This window comes from Centruroides sculpturatus, unplaced genomic scaffold, assembly GCF_000671375.1.
Source record: "Centruroides sculpturatus isolate CEXI.00-Female unplaced genomic scaffold, Cexi_2.0 scaffold42, whole genome shotgun sequence".
In the NCBI taxonomy this organism is placed as follows: domain Eukaryota; kingdom Metazoa; phylum Arthropoda; class Arachnida; order Scorpiones; family Buthidae; genus Centruroides; species Centruroides sculpturatus.
In genome coordinates, this window is record NW_019384399.1 from 711075 (window position 1) to 730677 (window position 19603).

The 19603-nt window shown below is 26.7% G+C and overlaps 1 protein-coding gene across 1 annotated transcript in view; it reads left to right on the forward strand.

Annotated features, from left to right (window-relative positions):
• Nucleotides 1-19603, forward strand: part of LOC111618562 (calcium-dependent secretion activator 1-like) — a 120097-nt gene that overhangs the window by 49879 nt on the left and 50615 nt on the right. Inside the window, exons 12-14 of the mRNA XM_023360122.1 lie at nt 6346-6586; nt 11385-11521; nt 11847-12034. Coding sequence (XP_023215890.1) covers nt 6346-6586; nt 11385-11521; nt 11847-12034 — 566 coding nt within the window. The remainder of the gene's footprint in view (nt 1-6345; nt 6587-11384; nt 11522-11846; nt 12035-19603) is intronic.

The following is a 19603-nucleotide window of genomic DNA, read 5'->3' on the forward strand; positions in this document are numbered from 1 at the left end:
TAGCTAATCTTACCCGTTTTCACAGAATGCAAGAATTAGGTCCCCCGTTTCCAGACTAATTAGAGAATTTTTACGTCCAGTTAAACGAACTATTTTATATTGATATCTATCTATCTTCTCAGCAATATTAGCTATTTATATTAATAAATAAACACACCTGATTTGTATTTGCCGAACTATTTTCAATTTGATCAATTTTCTGGAACGTTTACAATCGTTCTATAATCAAACAAATATGCAATAACAAATTTGAATTTAAAACGGTTTGAACATTTAATTAAAAAATCTAAATATATAAAAATATTTATAACAATATCTGAAATGTTATCAATTTAATACACCTAAGTACACAATGAAGACTAAACATAGTTGAAAACAAAAAATCACATCTAAAATAGTACGGTAGAAACTGTTCTTCAGGTTAAGCCTTAATACTCTCCCTCTCCCCATGGGGGAATTTCGAAAAATCCCTTCTTAGTGTGTGTTTTCATGACGTATCATAACTGGGTACCAAATTTCACCTCTTTACGTTCAGCGGTTTGCTCTGGGCAATGACGAATCAATTACTCAGTCAGTCAGGACAAGTATTTTTGTATATTTAGATAATAAATATCAAATGAATAAATAATCAAACAAAAGATTTGCCAGTTATGTGAAACTAGTTATCATATTCAATTAGATAAGAAAACTAAGAACTTATTGAGATTATTGTTGAATTTTATGAAAACATAATTAACATTTGTTTCAATAAAAAAATAAATATTTCATCTGATCATTTTTTTTTTACTTTCCTGGCTCTGTTATATATAACAGAGGGAAAGTATGGCAATCAGTTAAAAAATGATCCACTGAGATTTTTACATTTTTGAACTTTTCCCAAGTTCAAAAATCTTCAAATATCTAGAAATGCAAAAAAATTTAGTTTTTTTTTCTGTATGTATGTATGTATGTATGTATGTATGGATGGTTGTGTTGTGTGTGGGCACAATTTTGTTCACCCTGTTTGAAGCTTAATAACTTCTGTTGATTTTTGTCAAAAATTTGTGAAATTTTGCAGGAAGGTGTGTATATTATGGGGATTGATGCTATTAAATTTTGGTGGTTAAAGGTCAATGGGGTGGGGAGATAGAAGGGGGTCATATGTCATATCTCAAGTAGGGTTAGACTTAATGACAATTTTACTTGTTATTAGCATTTACAATTTTTTATAAAACTCATCCCTACCCTTAAAATTAAGCCCTTNCTAGTTATCATATTCTAATTGAATATGATAAGTAGTTTTACATAAGATAAGAAAACTAAGAACTTATTGAGATTATTGTTGAATTTTATGAAAACATAATTAATATTTGTTTCAATAAAAAAATAAATATTTTATCTGATCATTTTTTTCTTACTTTCCTGGCTCTGTTATATATAACAGAGGGAAAGTATGGCAATCAGTTAAAAAATGATCCCCCGAGATTTTTACATTTTTGAACTTTTCCCAAGTTCAAAAATCTTCAAATATCTAGAAATGCAAAAAAATTTAGTTTTTTTTTCTATATGTATGTATGTATGTATGGATGGATGGATGGTTGTGTTGTGTGTGGGCACAATTTTGTTCACCCTGTTTGAAGCTTAATAACGTCTGTTGATTTTTGTCAAAAATTTATGAAATTTTGCAGGAAGGTGTGTGTATTATGGGGATTGATGCTATTAAATTTTGGAGGTTAAAGGTCAATGGGGTGGGGAGATAGAAGGGGGTCATATGTCATATCTCAAGTAGGGTTAGACTTAATGACAATTTTACTTGTTATTAGCATTTACAATTTTTTATAAAACTCATCCCTACCCTTAAAATTAAGCTTTTTGCCATCTTATAATAATTAAAAGTATAAAAAGTTTTTTTAATAAAATATCATAACAGATGATAAAACACAGTTTTAAATATTCACAAGAATGTTAGACAACTCATTGCTGGATTTTTGTTTTATTTGAATTATACTTCTAACATTTATCTTCATATATTTCAACTTCTTCATCAGATTTCATAAAATCAAAGCTTCTTAGAATGTCATCAAAAATCTTTTATTATCATTGAATTTTAAAAATTTCAAAAAATATATGAGTATGAAGTTAAAATGATTTTGAGACATTTGTTTGTAATAAAAATAATTTCTAAAATCTGCTTCTAAATAAGAATATTTAATGTATCTATTTTACATTGTTCTTAATTTATCTATTATTTTAATTAAAATTAAATACATCTGTAAAATGTAAGGAGTACTTCATTAAAAATGCTATTTATGAATTTGATTTTTGAAGTATTAAATCAAAATTCAGAATAGATAACATAGATTTTTCATGATAATTTATACATATTGATAGAAAATATGAAGAGTAAATTAAATTTATATACGAAATAAAATTGTTAGCTTCTGTAAATTTTTTATATTTTTTCACAAATATAATTTCACATTAATATTTTTTATTTTATGCTAAATTTNTTTGAGTGTAATAATTTGGCCATGCACTGTATGTTTTTTGGACTGTTTTCTGGATAATTTTGGTGTTTGTTGTGTTAGCCCTAGCAGCAACACCAGCATAGGAGGAGGTCAGTAAGCTAGTTGGAATAGAGTTTTTTGCAATTCCAATATTTTGTTGACTTTGCTATCAATGAGAGAGCTGACCTTCTCGGAAACCTGCTGTTGAATATGACAGACACTATCAGCTAGGAATTTCGAAACTGCTTTGCTAATTAAACTATTCAACATACCAACATCGTTGTTGGGACGATGAACCAATGCTCGGATTGTCTCGTCTGCTAGCAAGAAAAGATCATTTGCAGCTTCACAAATTTTTGTTCTGTTCTCTTTCCAAACAGCAGAGCTACATTCTTCTGGACAGTTTTCCAAAATAATGTCTAAAAGCTTAATGTTCTTTGTTTTATAAAAAGATAATTGTTTTCAAAACATTGGCTGAAGACTCTCCATTGATTGGCTTATTCTAGAAAGGAGAATGCAGCTTTCTTTGAAGCACTTGTCTTTCTATCTAAAAGATTGCTGGTGTTGGTTCTTAACCCCTCAAGAGCAGTCTCTTGAATGTATAAGTTATATGTATGAACCATATAGAAATTAGAAGAAAGCACTGTTACTTCAAGAGGAACAAATTGACTGTTTATCACATAAATAGTTTAATAGAATTGGAAGATTTCAGAAAAATTAATGAAAGCAAATGTTGCCTATTGATGTATAGTTAAGTTCTGAAAAGAAGTAGGTGATCAAGGAAAACTAGAAAAACCCTATGGCAATGATACATACTTAAATAAAAGCATTTTTTTTTAATTTAACAAATTTTTTGTTAATTTATTAGTTTAGTGTTTCATGACAACTTATACAAAATGCTTGTTTAATTATTTGTATAATGTAGTTTGAATTTATGAAATTATGAGTGCTGAAAAGTTTGCAACTTACTAGAAGAAAAAAGAAATTTGATAAATTGAATATATTTTATTCAGCATAATCATCTCAGCTCTATATGCTTATTACAACTTTTTTCTAATTTTTTTAAACCCTGGAAACTAACCCTCTGCACACCCAATGATCCCTTGACCAGAAGAAAATCTTTTGGTGTTTCTTTAAAGCTGTGAAGAGATGATAATCTGAGGTGATGAGATCCAGTGAATAAGTGTGTGATCTAATAGTAAGAACACCAAATTCTTCATTTTTTGGATTGTTTAGAAGGCTATGTGAGCAGGGCATTGTCTTGCAGAAATAGCCTGCCTTGATTCAACTTCTGTACCATTTTTCCTTCAAAACTTCTCATTGTTCATCTAATAGAGACATATAATAAGTGATGTCGATTATCTGGTCCTTTGACAAATACTTTACTAAAATGGCATTGTTCTTGTTCCAGAACACAGAAACCATGGTTTTTCTAGCCAATTTTTGGACATGAAACTTCTTTAATCAGGGAGACCCTCTATGACACCATTCTTTTTTTCTTCATCTCAGGATTACAGTGAAGAATCCTTGTTTCATCTATATCACTAATTGAGTCACAAAATTCTCAGAATTACAGTTGAATCATACCCAAAATGGTTTTGAAAGCAATTATGCAATTTTGCTTCTGGTCTGCATTGGAAAGTTTTGGAATCCATTTTGTAGAAATCTTCTACATGTCAAGAATATAATTTGCAGAAATTATTTGCATTAAGCAAGATTTCAGTATTCATCTTGACTGAAATGTGTTGCTCTTTAATGATAAGTTCATGGATTTCATCCACATTATCATCTGTTGTGGCTGTTCAGAGAATGACTCATCTACTATCTTGAAGTGGCCAGCTTGGAAATTAACGGCACACTTTTTTTTTACCATTGAGGGATGGGAAATCCTATTGCAGGGTTGCCATCATCTCATAGTGAAGCTCCTGCAAGATAGGAGTGCTCCTGCACTTTTTTCATGCAGGAGCAAGAACTTTAAGACCATATGCTTCTCAATGTTTCTGAATTTCAGTCTTAGTACAGCCATTATGAATTCAAATTGTTGAAGTAAGTAAATTAATAGTTATAGTGGCTCTTATGATGCATGTGTTCTAGCAATGACTTTTCTCTATTATTCTCATACCATGGATTTTGCTCTCTTGTATGTGAGTGATGATGCAAATTTTTCAGCATCTGGCACTTAATAAAAATTGTTAATACATTCATAAAATGTTTTATTTTGTGTGCTATTCTGCAATAATTTTCAAAGTAATTTTGGATCTTGAAAATATTCTGCACCTCTGGGTGTACAGTCAACCCCCCCATAACACGGTAGATACGTTCCATTCTTTATGAATCAGTTTTGTACAAGTCCTTGCCAATTACAGCCCGACACGTGTGAAGTTTATAAACTATGGCTGTTTGAAAGGTTTTCTTCCATAAAATTAATCAATTCTAGACTAATTTAACTCAACATTTCCAAAATATGTATAATTTTTTTGGGAATAATCCATATAAACTATGCTATAAACAAAAAATTGTAGGATTACTTACTAAGTGTGCACCGTTCGACATCACCATTGCTCAAGCTTATTTTCGTCACAGAGCAGTGCACCAAACGGCGGGCGACTTCTGATAAGTTATTTTTCTGCGAAAACTTCGTTGAACTTTGGAGACATCATTAATATAAATAATTTTTATGGCTGTTGAATAAGAAATGTTTCTTTCACAAGAAATGTATAAAATTAGTGCTGTATTAGACTTACGGTACCTAATTTACATACTGTACAGATGCTAGTAAACTGAACTTACTCGCCTAAACTCTCCGTAGCTTGGCACTGGACGGCAGAAAGTAGTTTGGCTGCCCGATGACGTTTTACAGAATTATAGGAGTTTTTTTACCATGTTTGTATGGATACCGTCGCAATTTTTTCGCTGTCATATAGGAATCCGTGTTATACGGGGGTCGACTGTATATTAAATTATTCAAACTTCAAGACACCATTAAAAATAAAAATTGCATTATAGTGAACATTTTTTTTTAGTTAACTGTATAAGTTGGCGACCCCACAGAAAGCCCGTTGCGACNAGCGTGGCGCTGGATGGCGGAAAGTAGTTCGGCTGCCTGATGACATTTTATTAAATTATAGGAGTTTTTTTACCAGGTTTGTACGGACACCATCACAATTTTTTCACCGTCTTATAGGAATCGTAATTATAGGAACCTGTGTTATAGAGGGTCTACTGTACATAAAACAGAACACACAATTCAACAGATGTCTGTATCTTTTTTAACTGTAGTCTTATATCAAGATAGTGAGCTTTCTTATAGCTTTAATTTCAATAGACATATATATGTCTGTATATATATAATTGATATATATATATATATACAGTGTAATTGTATATATAATATATAATTTCAAGTGTAATTGATATATACTTGAAATAAAACAAAATTAAGGGCTAAAAGCAATAGATTATTCCTTACAGCACTCTTGCTTCATTTATTAATTTAAAGATAAGTCTAAATTTCCTAAGATATATAACTTTTGAAAATATATAACTTAGGTCTCTATATAAATAAAATATTATCAATTTACTTCATATAATAAAATATTTCACTTTGGAACAAAGGTCAAAAGTATCTGTTCATTTTCTAGTCACTAGTTCATATACTAGCCCAACCATGGGCTACCTATTGTCTGTGGTGTATCAATTAGCTTTCTTGTAAACAAATATATTAAAAAAGGACGATTTGAAATACAGTTTTTAACTAGAAAAAACTTATCCAGCATTTACAAAAAAATGAATATAAATTTCATATGTTTTTTGCATGACCTGAATACCTCTTACATAACATAAAATAGGTAATTTATAGTTACTAATAATTGAAAGTATTTATTTATTAAACCATAATTGTAATTTAGATCTGGAGGGAGGACGCTTCTTCTTTAATGCTGTAAAGGAAGGTGACAGTGTGTTGTTTGCTAGTGAAGATGAAAATGAGTGTCACCTCTGGGTCATGGCAATGTATCGAGCAACAGGACAATCTCATAAACCAACTCCACTTGTTCAACCTTTGGCTAGTAAGAATTCAACCATTTCTCGATTACAAGGAGGTGAGTTCTAAATAACCAACAATCTAATACTTTAAAATTTGAATGATATTGTAAATATGTAAATTCAAATTTTTATAGGCTGTATATTTTTTAATATATATATCAAAAACTTCAATTAATAGATGAGTCAATTTACAATAACAAAAGTTTGAGATATATATATTAAATATTATTTTCCTTAATTTTAATTCTACATAAAACACAAAATTTATAATTAATTATTACTAAATATATTGTAAAGTTAAATCATATTGAAAATATGTATTGTACTTTCTGTCTCATAAGATTCATTTTTTTTCCTGAAATCTGCCTTAGAAAGTTTATCTTGCATCTAATAAGATGATAGTATGATTAGGATAAGTCTAGAATTACAATTACTATTACTACACAAAAATTCAAATTTCCTAATTTTGACATAGTAGTCTCTAGATAATCCAGAATGAATTACATGAGCTTAAATTATTACATAAATAAGCAAAAAGTAATACTTATATCTAGCATTATGACTATCAGCCTAAAGCCAACTATTGAATATGCTCATCTTGTTTGTTTTCCATCATTAGTGTAGTCAATCTAGTTATTTACATTAAGCCTGTGCACACATGGTTTTGTGACTTTAATCCCCATTTGAGGAGAATTTTTTAAAAATTTAAAAAAAAAAAAAAACAAAAATACAAAAGAAAACCCAATTCATTAAATTTTATTAACAATGTTATAAGATAGAAAAAAATAGAAGAGAGTTAAAAGTTTGAGAAAATATAAGAATGAATGAATTATTTTGTGAAGGTTCAAAAATGTTTTACTACTGAAGAGATTTAATGGAAAGTAATGGAAGATTAACAAAAGAATGTAGTAGAAATTTTTTAAATGTTTCATAAGGATATATATAAACAGTATTTTTGTGAATAGAGAGCTGTTTTACAGTTAGAAATCATTAAGCTAAGAAGTGAAATAGTGACTTAAATAAAGCAGTGTTCTTCAACCTTAGGTCTACAGACTGGTACTGGTGTGCAGAAATTTCCTGCCAGTTCATGAAAAATTTCATAGACTGCCCTAATTACTATGTTTTCTTTAGCCTAAAATACTGATTATAATCTTTCTTTTTTAAATTGAAATTCAAACGAATTATACATATACAGTGGGTGATTGGTTAATGAACAGTTCAGATAGCGAACAAATTGGATAACGAACACTTTCGTGAAAGATTTTTATGATTGAACAATGAACACTTTACTGAACAAACATAAAAAGAAGCAATGGAAATTAATGAATACGATTTATTTTCCCTTGTCTTCAGGTAACAATTCGAAACCTTTCAGAGCACAGGAGACATCAATGTCGACTCTCAACCCGATACCGATCGGATAGTATCCATCCGAACTTTGAAACTCTCCCTTGTAATTCCAGCTTTTTGTTTACCTTTCTGACAAATAATTTTTTATAATCTTTGCAAGACTGTCAAACAGGTACTCATTAAGTTTTGCATTGGGATTTATTTATGAAAGGTGAAAGTTTAATTGTCCCATCGGATATTCATTAACATTTTAATATAAAATTTTGAATTTTATCTGGGCCTTGCATTTAAATGATTTTTTGTGGGCTAGTTGATTTCTGTTCTCTGAATTCTTGTACGTGCTTTTCTGAACTCTTTATTTAAAAAAGAAACTGATAATATTATGGAGCCTAAAAAGAGGAGTGTCAAGAACTGTGCTCATCATAGAAACCAAGTAAGAGATAATAGCCAAGATAGAAAGTGGGCACAAGATGTCTGATGTTGCTAGGCAGTATGGCTCGAACAGGTCTACAATAGACACAATCTTAGCTATGGAAGATATATCAAGAAATCTCAAGCTGCTAATGGAGTAATGAAAATCACATCTGAGAAATAAAGAGCATTTTAACGCTCATAATGGAAACTGAAACTGATCTGACGACAGAAGAACTCCAGGGATGTCAAAACAATGATCATCCAAGTGGCATCCAAACCAGAATAAGGTTAATGGGATTAGAGATCTCTACAATTACAATACTATTAATTACTTCCAAAAAATCCTGAAGAAAAGAGAAAAGCGATCGACGATGGGCAGATTCTTTAACCCCCACAAACGGAAAAAACATGACTAATAAAAATGCAAGACTGCGTATATACATATTTTTACTATTACATATAAATAAACGTAGTAAAAAAGTATATATTTTTTATTTTTGGAGTCTTCGGAACAAATTAAGTCGATGCTTCTTGGCCCAGGCCAGACATTTGGCCTTCACGGCAGGAGTGAGTTTTGGTTTTTTTAGTGGTCGACAACATTTCAGTCCCATCTCTACAAATCTTTGCCTGAGAGTCCACTCCGATATTTCTACTCTGTTATCATTAAAAAGTTTTTTATGACAAGCCAAGGCTTTTGACGGTTTTCAAGTGTAATGCGACGTATTTCTCGCTCAGTTCGAGGTGTTGTAATGCGTTTTCGACTGCATTTACCAACTCAATCCGCCTTGATCGGTATTTCAGCATTCACTTCTTGCTTGATATTATACACACTGGACTGTGATACATCACACAAATCAGCAATCTGACACTGGTTATATTGACAATGCCGTAACATTGTCAAAATCCATGCTTTTTTCCTTGGTGCACACTTCCCAATATTTGTTAATGAACATTTTTAGGTTAGGTCGGTCGACAACCCCAAAAAAGAAAAAACTAACTAAAACATGACCCCAATGTATTGATCCAGTATTAGAATAATCCTAAATGTAAAAAATCCAACACTTACCGAATAATAAGTCAATAACGCTGAAGCCAAGATTTTATACTTGCTTACTGGAGAATTCAACTTAAAAATAAAAAACCATTTAACTATCCAGCATAATTCTTTAATAACATAAAAAATTTTTTTTGTTTGCCAAGATTTTTTTTGAAGACTTCTCACAAGCCAGCACAGTAAAATTTTTGACATGCACTGTCACTAGCAGCTGCCATTTACAAAAAAAAAAAACATTTGTGTGTTGCCACACTAATGAAAGGGTTGCCAGATATAGTGGCTAATCAGTAAATTATAAAACAATAACATTCTTCCAATAATAAATTGATTACAGCCACCACTTTCACAGATAGTGACAAATTTTTATTTGAGTGTAATAATTTGGCCATGCACTGTATGTTTTTTGGACTGTTTTCTGGATAATTTTGGTGTTTGTTGTGTTAGCCCTAGCAGCAACACCAGCATAGGAGGAGGTCAGTAAGCTAGTTGGAATAGAGTTTTTTGCAATTCCAATATTTTGTTGACTTTGCTATCAATGAGAGAGCTGACCTTCTCGGAAACCTGCTGTTGAATATGACAGACACTATCAGCTAGGAATTTCGAAACTGCTTTGCTAATTAAACTATTCAACATACCAACATCGTTGTTGGGACGATGAACCAATGCTCGGATTGTCTCGTCTGCTAGCAAGAAAAGATCATTTGCAGCTTCACAAATTTTTGTTCTGTTCTCTTTCCAAACAGCAGAGCTACATTCTTCTGGACAGTTTTCCAAAATAATGTCTAAAAGCTTAATGTTCTTTGTTTTATAAAAAGATAATTGTTTTCAAAACATTGGCTGAAGACTCTCCATTGATTGGCTTATTCTAGAAAGGAGAATGCAGCTTTCTTTGAAGCACTTGTCTTTCTATCTAAAAGATTGCTGGTGTTGGTTCTTAACCCCTCAAGAGCAGTCTCTTGAATGTATAAGTTATATGTATGAACCATATAGAAATTAGAAGAAAGCACTGTTACTTCAAGAGGAACAAATTGACTGTTTATCACATAAATAGTTTAATAGAATTGGAAGATTTCAGAAAAATTAATGAAAGCAAATGTTGCCTATTGATGTATAGTTAAGTTCTGAAAAGAAGTAGGTGATCAAGGAAAAGTAGAAAAACCCATGGCCATTATATAAATGAAAAAACTTTGTGACAGCAATCAGGGGCTAATCCCAAGGGAGCCACAAATTCTATTATGAACAAACAACAGAAAATGAATTACTTCAAGCCTATTCTGCAAACATAAAAGAAACTAATGAATGATATATGTGTATTGTTTCATGCAACTTTGTCATATGCTTACCAAAACTTGGCTTTGAAAGCAAGGAGTGTTTCTTGTTTTCAAGGCCAAGTAAGCCCTGATTGCAATCATTGCCATCTTGTAGGAGTGTTGATTCTATGTTGAATCAGTTTGAAGCTTTTTGCATAATGTATGATGTCCTTTTTTATAGCTTGTGCTTCCTCTGTTTTTATAGTCTGCAGATGCCACTGACAGTAAGATGTAGTCTTGAGAGGCTGAAAAGAAGACCAGTTTTTTGATTTTATAAATACATAGAGATGTTTTTTTCATTTTATATAGTCTATTGCATCAATTGTTTTTCCATTTATTTAGAGTTTTCAGGTTTCCCAACAGAAACAATGAATTTTGGTTTCACTGTATTTTAACTGTTAAATTATTATTTAAATTTAATCTTTTAATGATTTAGTTTTAATCATTGTAAAGGCTTCTTCAAATGATAAGCTTTATATCATTCTTTCTTGAATGATATAAATTATTTGTGCACCAATGATATTTTTTCCACTGTGAAGTCCAATCTTAAAAAAATCATTGATCTTTCATATACAATTACTAATTTTAACTTCTAATGCTTGTTTCTGTAGCTATTTTATTGATTGAACAGATTGATAAAGTATTAATTAGGATTGTTAAAGAACTTTATTTATAAATTAAATAATAATAATATTTTACAAAATCAATAAATTATTTTTAAAATAGATGCGGACAGGGCTCGCAAACACGGAATGGATGAATTTATCTCTGCTGACCCATGCAATTTTAATCATCATGCATTATTTAGATTACTTCAAACCCAAGCATTGGAATATAGATTAGCTGATATATTCTGTTCCTTGGTAATTATAATTTAGTCAAACATTTATTTTGAATACTAATTTTCTTACTTATTTAACATTTTTTAAAACAGAATTATATACTTAAAAAATTAATATTTATATTACTAAGGTATTAAAACAAATATATATAAAATGTTGTTAAGACATACTGTCAATGTAGATCATAATATGAATTGTGACATATTGTAAGTTTGAAGCTTCTATCCTAAAACATTGTTAAAATTTGATGTTTTTAATTAATGATCAAAAGTGAATTTTTATAAAGTAGATAAAATATTTAATATAAATGCATTCTGATTGTTATTAAACACTATTTGTTTCATAGGGTTGGTACAGTCCAGGGCAATTGTTTGTTTTAGATGAATATACTGCTCGATATGGTGTACGAAGTTGTTATCGTCATTTATGTTATTTAAATGATCTATTAGATCGAGCAGAAAAAGGTATCATGATCGATCCAACTTTAATTCATTACAGTTTTGCATTTTGTGCCTCTCATGTACATGGAAACAGGTAAATATAAATTTCATTATTTAAAGTTTTGCATTTCAATTATACTGTTAGGTAATTTGTTAATATAGTATATGACAGTTCAAATATAAAAATTTAAATGCTTTGTGTAATAAGGAATTTAAGATAGAATTTTATTTGATTTTGATTAATAAATTCACTTAAACTCAATAAATGATCATTAATTTTTATTATCTTTTAAATTTAATAGAAGTTTCTGCTTTATGAAAACTACAATATTCAAAATATAAATTTAGATTTATTAAAATATCTGTTCATATTTCATGCATTCAATTTTATATAGTATACGTTTAAAAAAAAAACTAATTCATCATACAACACTACTTTCTTATAGTCATATGTGCGGAATACATCTTCATCTTTATGGAAATCAATTAATTTTTGTATGTTATTTTACAAGGATAATTGATAATTATTGATAACTCAACCTCAGTTTAAAGTACATTAGCAACAATTAGATTTTGTTTCTCTATAGTATATAATAAATCAATGCAATATTCAAAATCTAATATTTTATAGAACATTGACAATTTAAAACTATAGCCTGTAACTGTTCCTATCTGTCTTCATCTATCCCTCTCTATACTTTAGTATTACTTTATCCCTTCACAATAGACATTATCTGTAATTTTTATATTGCCAAAAAAGATCCTTTTTCTCTTTGCCCTCTCTCTCTCTTGCCCCAGCTATGCTAAAGATCTTTGAAATTTGTATACATTATTCCATATATTACCCTATTATATCTTGTATTAGCACAGCTACATTCTGGTATTATTCATCATTCTACTACTAGTAATCTTTTTGAAATTTAGCCTGTAATTTTATCTAAATTTGAATTAAAATTATCCACATTTGTCATTTATATAGACATAGCTAAAACTTTAGATTATGTTGCCCCAAACATCATCTCAAAAAATTATCCTTAGAATTTGAAATAGATAACATAATTCTGCCTTGACTTAATAACGTCCACATACTGTGCAACTACAAAATAGAATAATTTCATAATATTTTATTGATAAATACAAACAGATAAATTTTCAAAAATTTAGTTTTTAGGGAATCAAATCTGAGAGAATATCATCTGTGCAAAAATAAATTACAGGTAGAATTAAAAATAAAAATAAAATAATAATATTAAAAAAATAAACCTAATATATCATCTTAACTNATTATTCATCATTCTACTACTAGTAATCTTTTTGAAATTTAGCCTGTAATTTTATCTAAATTTGAATTAAAATTATCCACATTTGTCATTTATATAGACATAGCTAAAACTTTAGATTATGTTGCCCCAAACATCATCTCAAAAAATTATCCTTAGAATTTGAAATAGATAACATAATTCTGCCTTGACTTAATAACGTCCACATACTGTGCAACTACAAAATAGAATAATTTCATAATATTTTATTGATAAATACAAACAGATAAATTTTCAAAAATTTAGTTTTGAAGGAATCAAATCTGAGAGAATATCATCTGTGCAAAAATAAATTATAGGTAGAATTAAAAATAAAAATAAAATAATAATAATAAAAAAATTAACCTAATATATCATCTTAACTAAAAGTTATTTAATTTAAACTTTCAAGTTTAAAAGAATTATTAAAGATGACTATTTTATTACTATTATAAAATGTAAACATTTAATTAATTTATTTAACACAACCAATCAAACAACTTCCTTATTTACCTGTTCATAAAAATTGTTTCTTTGGAGTTTATATTTTTACTAGTACTTATTATGCAAGCATTTTTAGATTCCTGTAACGTATCTTCAGAAATATTAACAGTCAATATCAAAAATTACACAGTGTTTAAAAATCTTGCCATAAAGTAATCCTTAGAAAACAACCCATCTTTTTAACACATACACTCTTTTTTTACACAAAACTATTCCATTCTCCTTCCAAAAATATTTAATTATTTAGAAATTAAACATGAGATGATTAATCAGTAGTTTATTTTGGATTAATAATTAATACTAAATTTTGTTGATGCAGTTTTTATTCATTTTCAATACTTAGCTTCAGTTAGTGTATAAAATCTACACTTCTGCATTTCTTAGAGTAATTCATGTTGTTTTTAAATGTATAATTGCTACATCATTCAAATCATTTAATATGTTAAAAAAGTTTATTTAATGAATCAAAATAAATTATTCTAAATTAATACAGGCTTTAAAAATTGTATTTGCATTTTCAGTGTTTTTCTGATCTAATTATCAGCAGATACACAGATATTATAAAGTATTCAGATTATTAAAACAAGTATTTAGTGGAACATAATGAATATATTTTTATATAATACAGACTTTTAATCAACCAAGATACATAATTCATTTGTATAAACATTTCTGATTTACGATGGATTTGCATTAACTTAGCATCATATTAAAAATTCCAAAAACTAAACTGCTAAAGTAAAGAAACCAAAGCATTTATTAGAAATATTTTTAGACTGATTTTTAATCTAGCCTCAGTTCTCCATGTAGAAATGATGTCAGGCTGAATTAATCTGAAAACATTTCTAATAAATAAATATAAAGTTATTTTTGAAATCCCTGATTTAATATAATGTATAAGATGTCACATAAAAATAATTTGTTTAATGTTCTCTTAAAGAATAAGAAATTTATGATGATAAGTAAGAATAAATTAAAATTTAATGATGATAAAGAAAAATAACATTAGATTTGAACTGCCATATAAATTGAATTTGAAGAGTATGTTCAACATTTAACTTATTTAAGAATTGATGAATGTTTTAAACAATAATTATGCATTATACGATATTTAAAAAGATGTTAATTGAATAAAGAAAATATTTATTTTTTACATGGGTCATATCAATTATCACTTTTGATTAGAAGTTTTTCAAATTATGTTGAAAGTATTCTTTAAATTCTTGCAAAATATAATTTTGAAATAATGTAGCTAATATTGATTTATATAATATTTAAATTAAAATTACTAGTTCAATATATTTTAAAATCAGTCTAAAAAATTGACATTTTATTGAATTTTTAATATATATGAGTAATAATTAAAAAGCTTTTGTTTGAATTATACTTTGTTCTCACTATAAATCAACAACTTTTACTCTTTATATTTATTCAGATAATATAAAATTACAGTAATATATTTATTCTTCGTATTATGTTGATTTAATGTTGTGATTTTTTATATGACCTGTGCAATTGTGATTTAACTTGTCTGTACTTTGATATCATAAATATTACAATTTTATAATAATTATATAAAGTTTAATGTAATGAACAATTTGTACAATTACACTTTTTATGAATATATTACTAATGATCTTCTTTAATTATTACTTTATACATAAATATTACTATTTAAAATAGTGGCTAGCATCTTAATATTGTTGTGTTTATATTTTAATTAAAATATTAAAAACTCAATATGTAAGAATTTCTCATATGTAGTGTTATGAACTATTTTAAATAATTCAAATAAATTATATACATTAGGAAAAGTAAATACTGAATAAATTTGATTTAATTTAAAGATTAAAAAATTATAAAAAATATTTTAAAAATTTTCTCTGAGAGCTAATAAAATTTAATATCAGCTATATTTGCTATCTAAATACTTTTTCTTAGTTTAAAAATTTTGTTTAAATTACTTATTATCTTGAATTTTCCAATATATTTTTTTTTATTTACATAGTTTTTAAACAATTCATTCTTGAAAGTAAATAAATATTCAGCAATATTTTTCCAAGATATTTAAAATTATATATTCTATAAACTGCTAAATATCTCTTTCTGGAAAAGTAAAAGTTTTCTGAACTAATTCTCCAACTAATAATGAACCTTGGGAGTTTTCCCTCTTTTTTCCTTAAAGTGTAATACAAGTTATTTATTATCAAATACAAAATTATATTAAATTGTGCTTTCCTTTATTCTTTGGAAAGATGAATTTAGATATTTTTAAAATAGGCCTATTACTTTTCTGAAAAGAGAATATTATTATTTGCATTCTGTCTGGCTCTATTTAAAAATTAATAATATATTGATCATCATTGACAATATTAAATTTTTTATTGTGATTTTATTTACAGAATTTCATTAGTATTTCATATAACATGATTCTAATATTTACAAGGCTCAACTATTTTCTCTTACAAATGTTATGTTTCTAAAAATAATATACCGAAGATGATAATTTTATGGAAAAGTTAACTGTAATAGAAACCAAACTTTTATTAAATTTAATGAGAAATTTTTGGTTTAACAAATTAAGGTTGCTAACCATTATTTTATATTATAGATATATTTTGATAATGCAAAACCAAATATATAAAATTTTATCTAGATAAATGTAAGTAACTTACAAAAGATATATAAAATTTTAAATTTCAGTTAAACCAAGAAATGTAATAATTAAGGCATATTTAGTATTATGTAAGAATTTTGGATGGATGAAAATTAATATTTATTTGTATGGTATATTTTGATATAAAGAACATTTTATATTATATTCATAAAAGAAAATTTTATAATTTATTTTAAAGATGAAAATAACTCAAAATTATAATTACTAATATATTAATTTTTGAATACTTAAAAAATTGGATGAAGGTATAAAAATAAAAATCTGTAATGCAATTCAATGTTATGATAAAAATATAAAAGTACACAACTCTTTATTAAACATATATCAGAATTTAAAAAATAAATAAAATATCTTTATTGTAATATAATATTGATAAGTTTTTCTTATTGATTATTAATAGATTTTTTAATCAAATAAAATGCAGTTACTATTAATTGACTGGATTCTTTTTCTATTATGTCTTTAAAATATTTAGTTGAGTTATGTTCTTTATTTTTTATATTTTCATTTAATATTTTTAATATTACTTCTTGACTTTAATCATAAATTATTTCATGATACTTTGAAAAAATAAATTTATTTAGGCACGTTATTCAACTTTTTACATCCATTCAATATATTATTTAATTTTAAATTCACAAATTAGGTATTTTCTAGAATATGAATTGTAATTGTTTAGATTCGAAAATGTTTTGGTATATGGAAACTTTTAGATACACTAATTATTAGTCTAAAAATTCTTATGACAAGATTAAAATTCATGAATTTTTGAATTTATATAATAATTATGCTGCAAAAAGTTGGATATAGGCAATGAATAAATTGTTATATGGTAGTTGAAAATAAATTTTATGAGATTAAAGAATAAAGCATGGTTTTCAAATAAATGTATGCATTAAAAAATTATTTTAAACAATATTAAATAAAAAAAAGATTAACTTGTAATTGTTTTGAAAAGTAAAATTATATTATATCAGCAAATTGTTAAAAACAATATTTATAATGAAGAATGTAAATGTCTACTATTTTAAAATCATGAATTATAATTCATAAAGCTTCAAAAATTTCATAAAAATTAAAATGTGGAAAATATGTTTCTGTAACAATAACTATTTGGAATTTGTTAATTATAAAATATATCTTTTGAATCAGATTTATTCATATAAGATATAATATTTCTCAGAACTTATTAAATTTCTTTTTAATTACTGTATACACATCAAAAAAAATTTTGCATTTATGCATTAATGATTTTCATTTTCATATCAATTTCTCAGATTCAGAATATATCAATTTATAACTTTAATTATTGTTCACAAAATACAGATTTGATAATCTATTAAATGTATCATTTACTGTGTTTTTTTTTGTTTATAATNTCTTAACTTGGATGGATTTGAATTAATCATAGTATTAATATTTATAAAAGCCAACAAGAAATTTATTATTGTGTATGAACAATATATCAAATTATAATTAAAAAATTTCAAAGACAAAACAAATATTGTAAGCATGTGTTGTTTTAATAATATATGATTCTTAAGTATTCTGTTTTCTGAAACACTTTAAATACTCGACTGGATTTTTTATTAATATGTAAATTCTGGTTTAAATGTTTAATTATAAAGAAAATAATCAAATAAACTAATTAAAATAACTAATTGCTGTGCAATTCTAAACTAATATCAAAGCTGAACTATAAATCTGTCTAATCAATGAAAAATTAATTGAAGTGCATTAATTTAATAAATCTAATTGATAGAAATGCATTACAATATTATTTACTTAAAATTTTATTTGAATCATCATATAAATGGAATAATAATTATTCTAATGGTTTTTATTTATGTAAAAATAAAATTAACCATTTGAAATAAGATTGCTTATTATAGGATTTGGTGAGTTTTGTGGTTATGATAATATTATGGTTAAATTTAATATTAAATTTATTAATTATCAAAATTAAATTTTTAAATGTTTTTAATCATTCAAACATAAAAAAAATTGGGAAAATACAACACTAGACAATTAAATATATAAATATTACCATTATTATGTACTGACATTGATTTCACACTTGCACACAAAAAGTATTGCTCCTCCAGCAGGACAGATTGCCACAGATGTGAGGTATGTGCCTACTGTCCTTCCTTATGCATGATATTGTCCATTTTTGCACTTATTATCTGTTATTGCACTTTCCTGCAGCCAACTTTATCTTACCCATGATACAACTGTGTTCAACTGCAAGGAATTTACTTACATAGAATTATTTAATAATCTGCCAGAGTAACAATAAATGTAGAAAACGTAGAACAATAGTTTGATATATATGAGTATGTAATGTGTGGTAATTAGTCTGCTAAATTGCTTGGCAGAGTGAACACAGTGCTTTATTCCTAACTTTATGTTAAAGTTGTTCTTTAAATAATTCATAAAAATGCATGAAGATTTTAAATACTACTACTATTTAGTAGTCGCATGTTGTGCTTTATTAACAAGAATAGCAAATTTTTTTTACTATTAAATACTTTCCTTATCTAATGTGTATTGTTACCTTTGCCATTATAATGGCATAGGTTACAGTACTTTTTGAGCCTTTTCTTCCCTGCTCGCTGTGACACCATTGCAAAATTAATTGACCATTTTGTAAATTTTTCCCTCTACAATATTCTTTAATTCCCTGAAGTTTACCATTTCCCTCCTTTAAATGATTCTCACCAAACCAAAAGTATTTAATGCTTTTCCTTTAGTTAACTTTCACTGTACCTGAATTAATTGAACTCTATAATTTTACATCTGTTATATTGGTTAATTTGGAAATATACAAATTACATTTATAAAACGTTTTTTGACAAATACAATATGTAATTTTAAATTTATCACAATTTGAAGCTATAATTTTTTTTCAATGGTTTCGGAAAAAAGAAAAACTAAANTGAAATATTTTAAGAATAAATTGCTCAAAATAGGGAATAACTTACCATATATAATAAAAAAATTTTTGAATTTTTTTCCTTTTTCAAAGGTATTAAAATATTTTATATAATCATTAGGATCTTTTCATTTTATACTTTATATAATCTTAAATATATAAAATAATTTATTAAATATATTTTTGTCTATTTTATAATGTAAGTGTAATAAGTACTAAAGATATAATGTTTTTGTTAATATGTTTTTA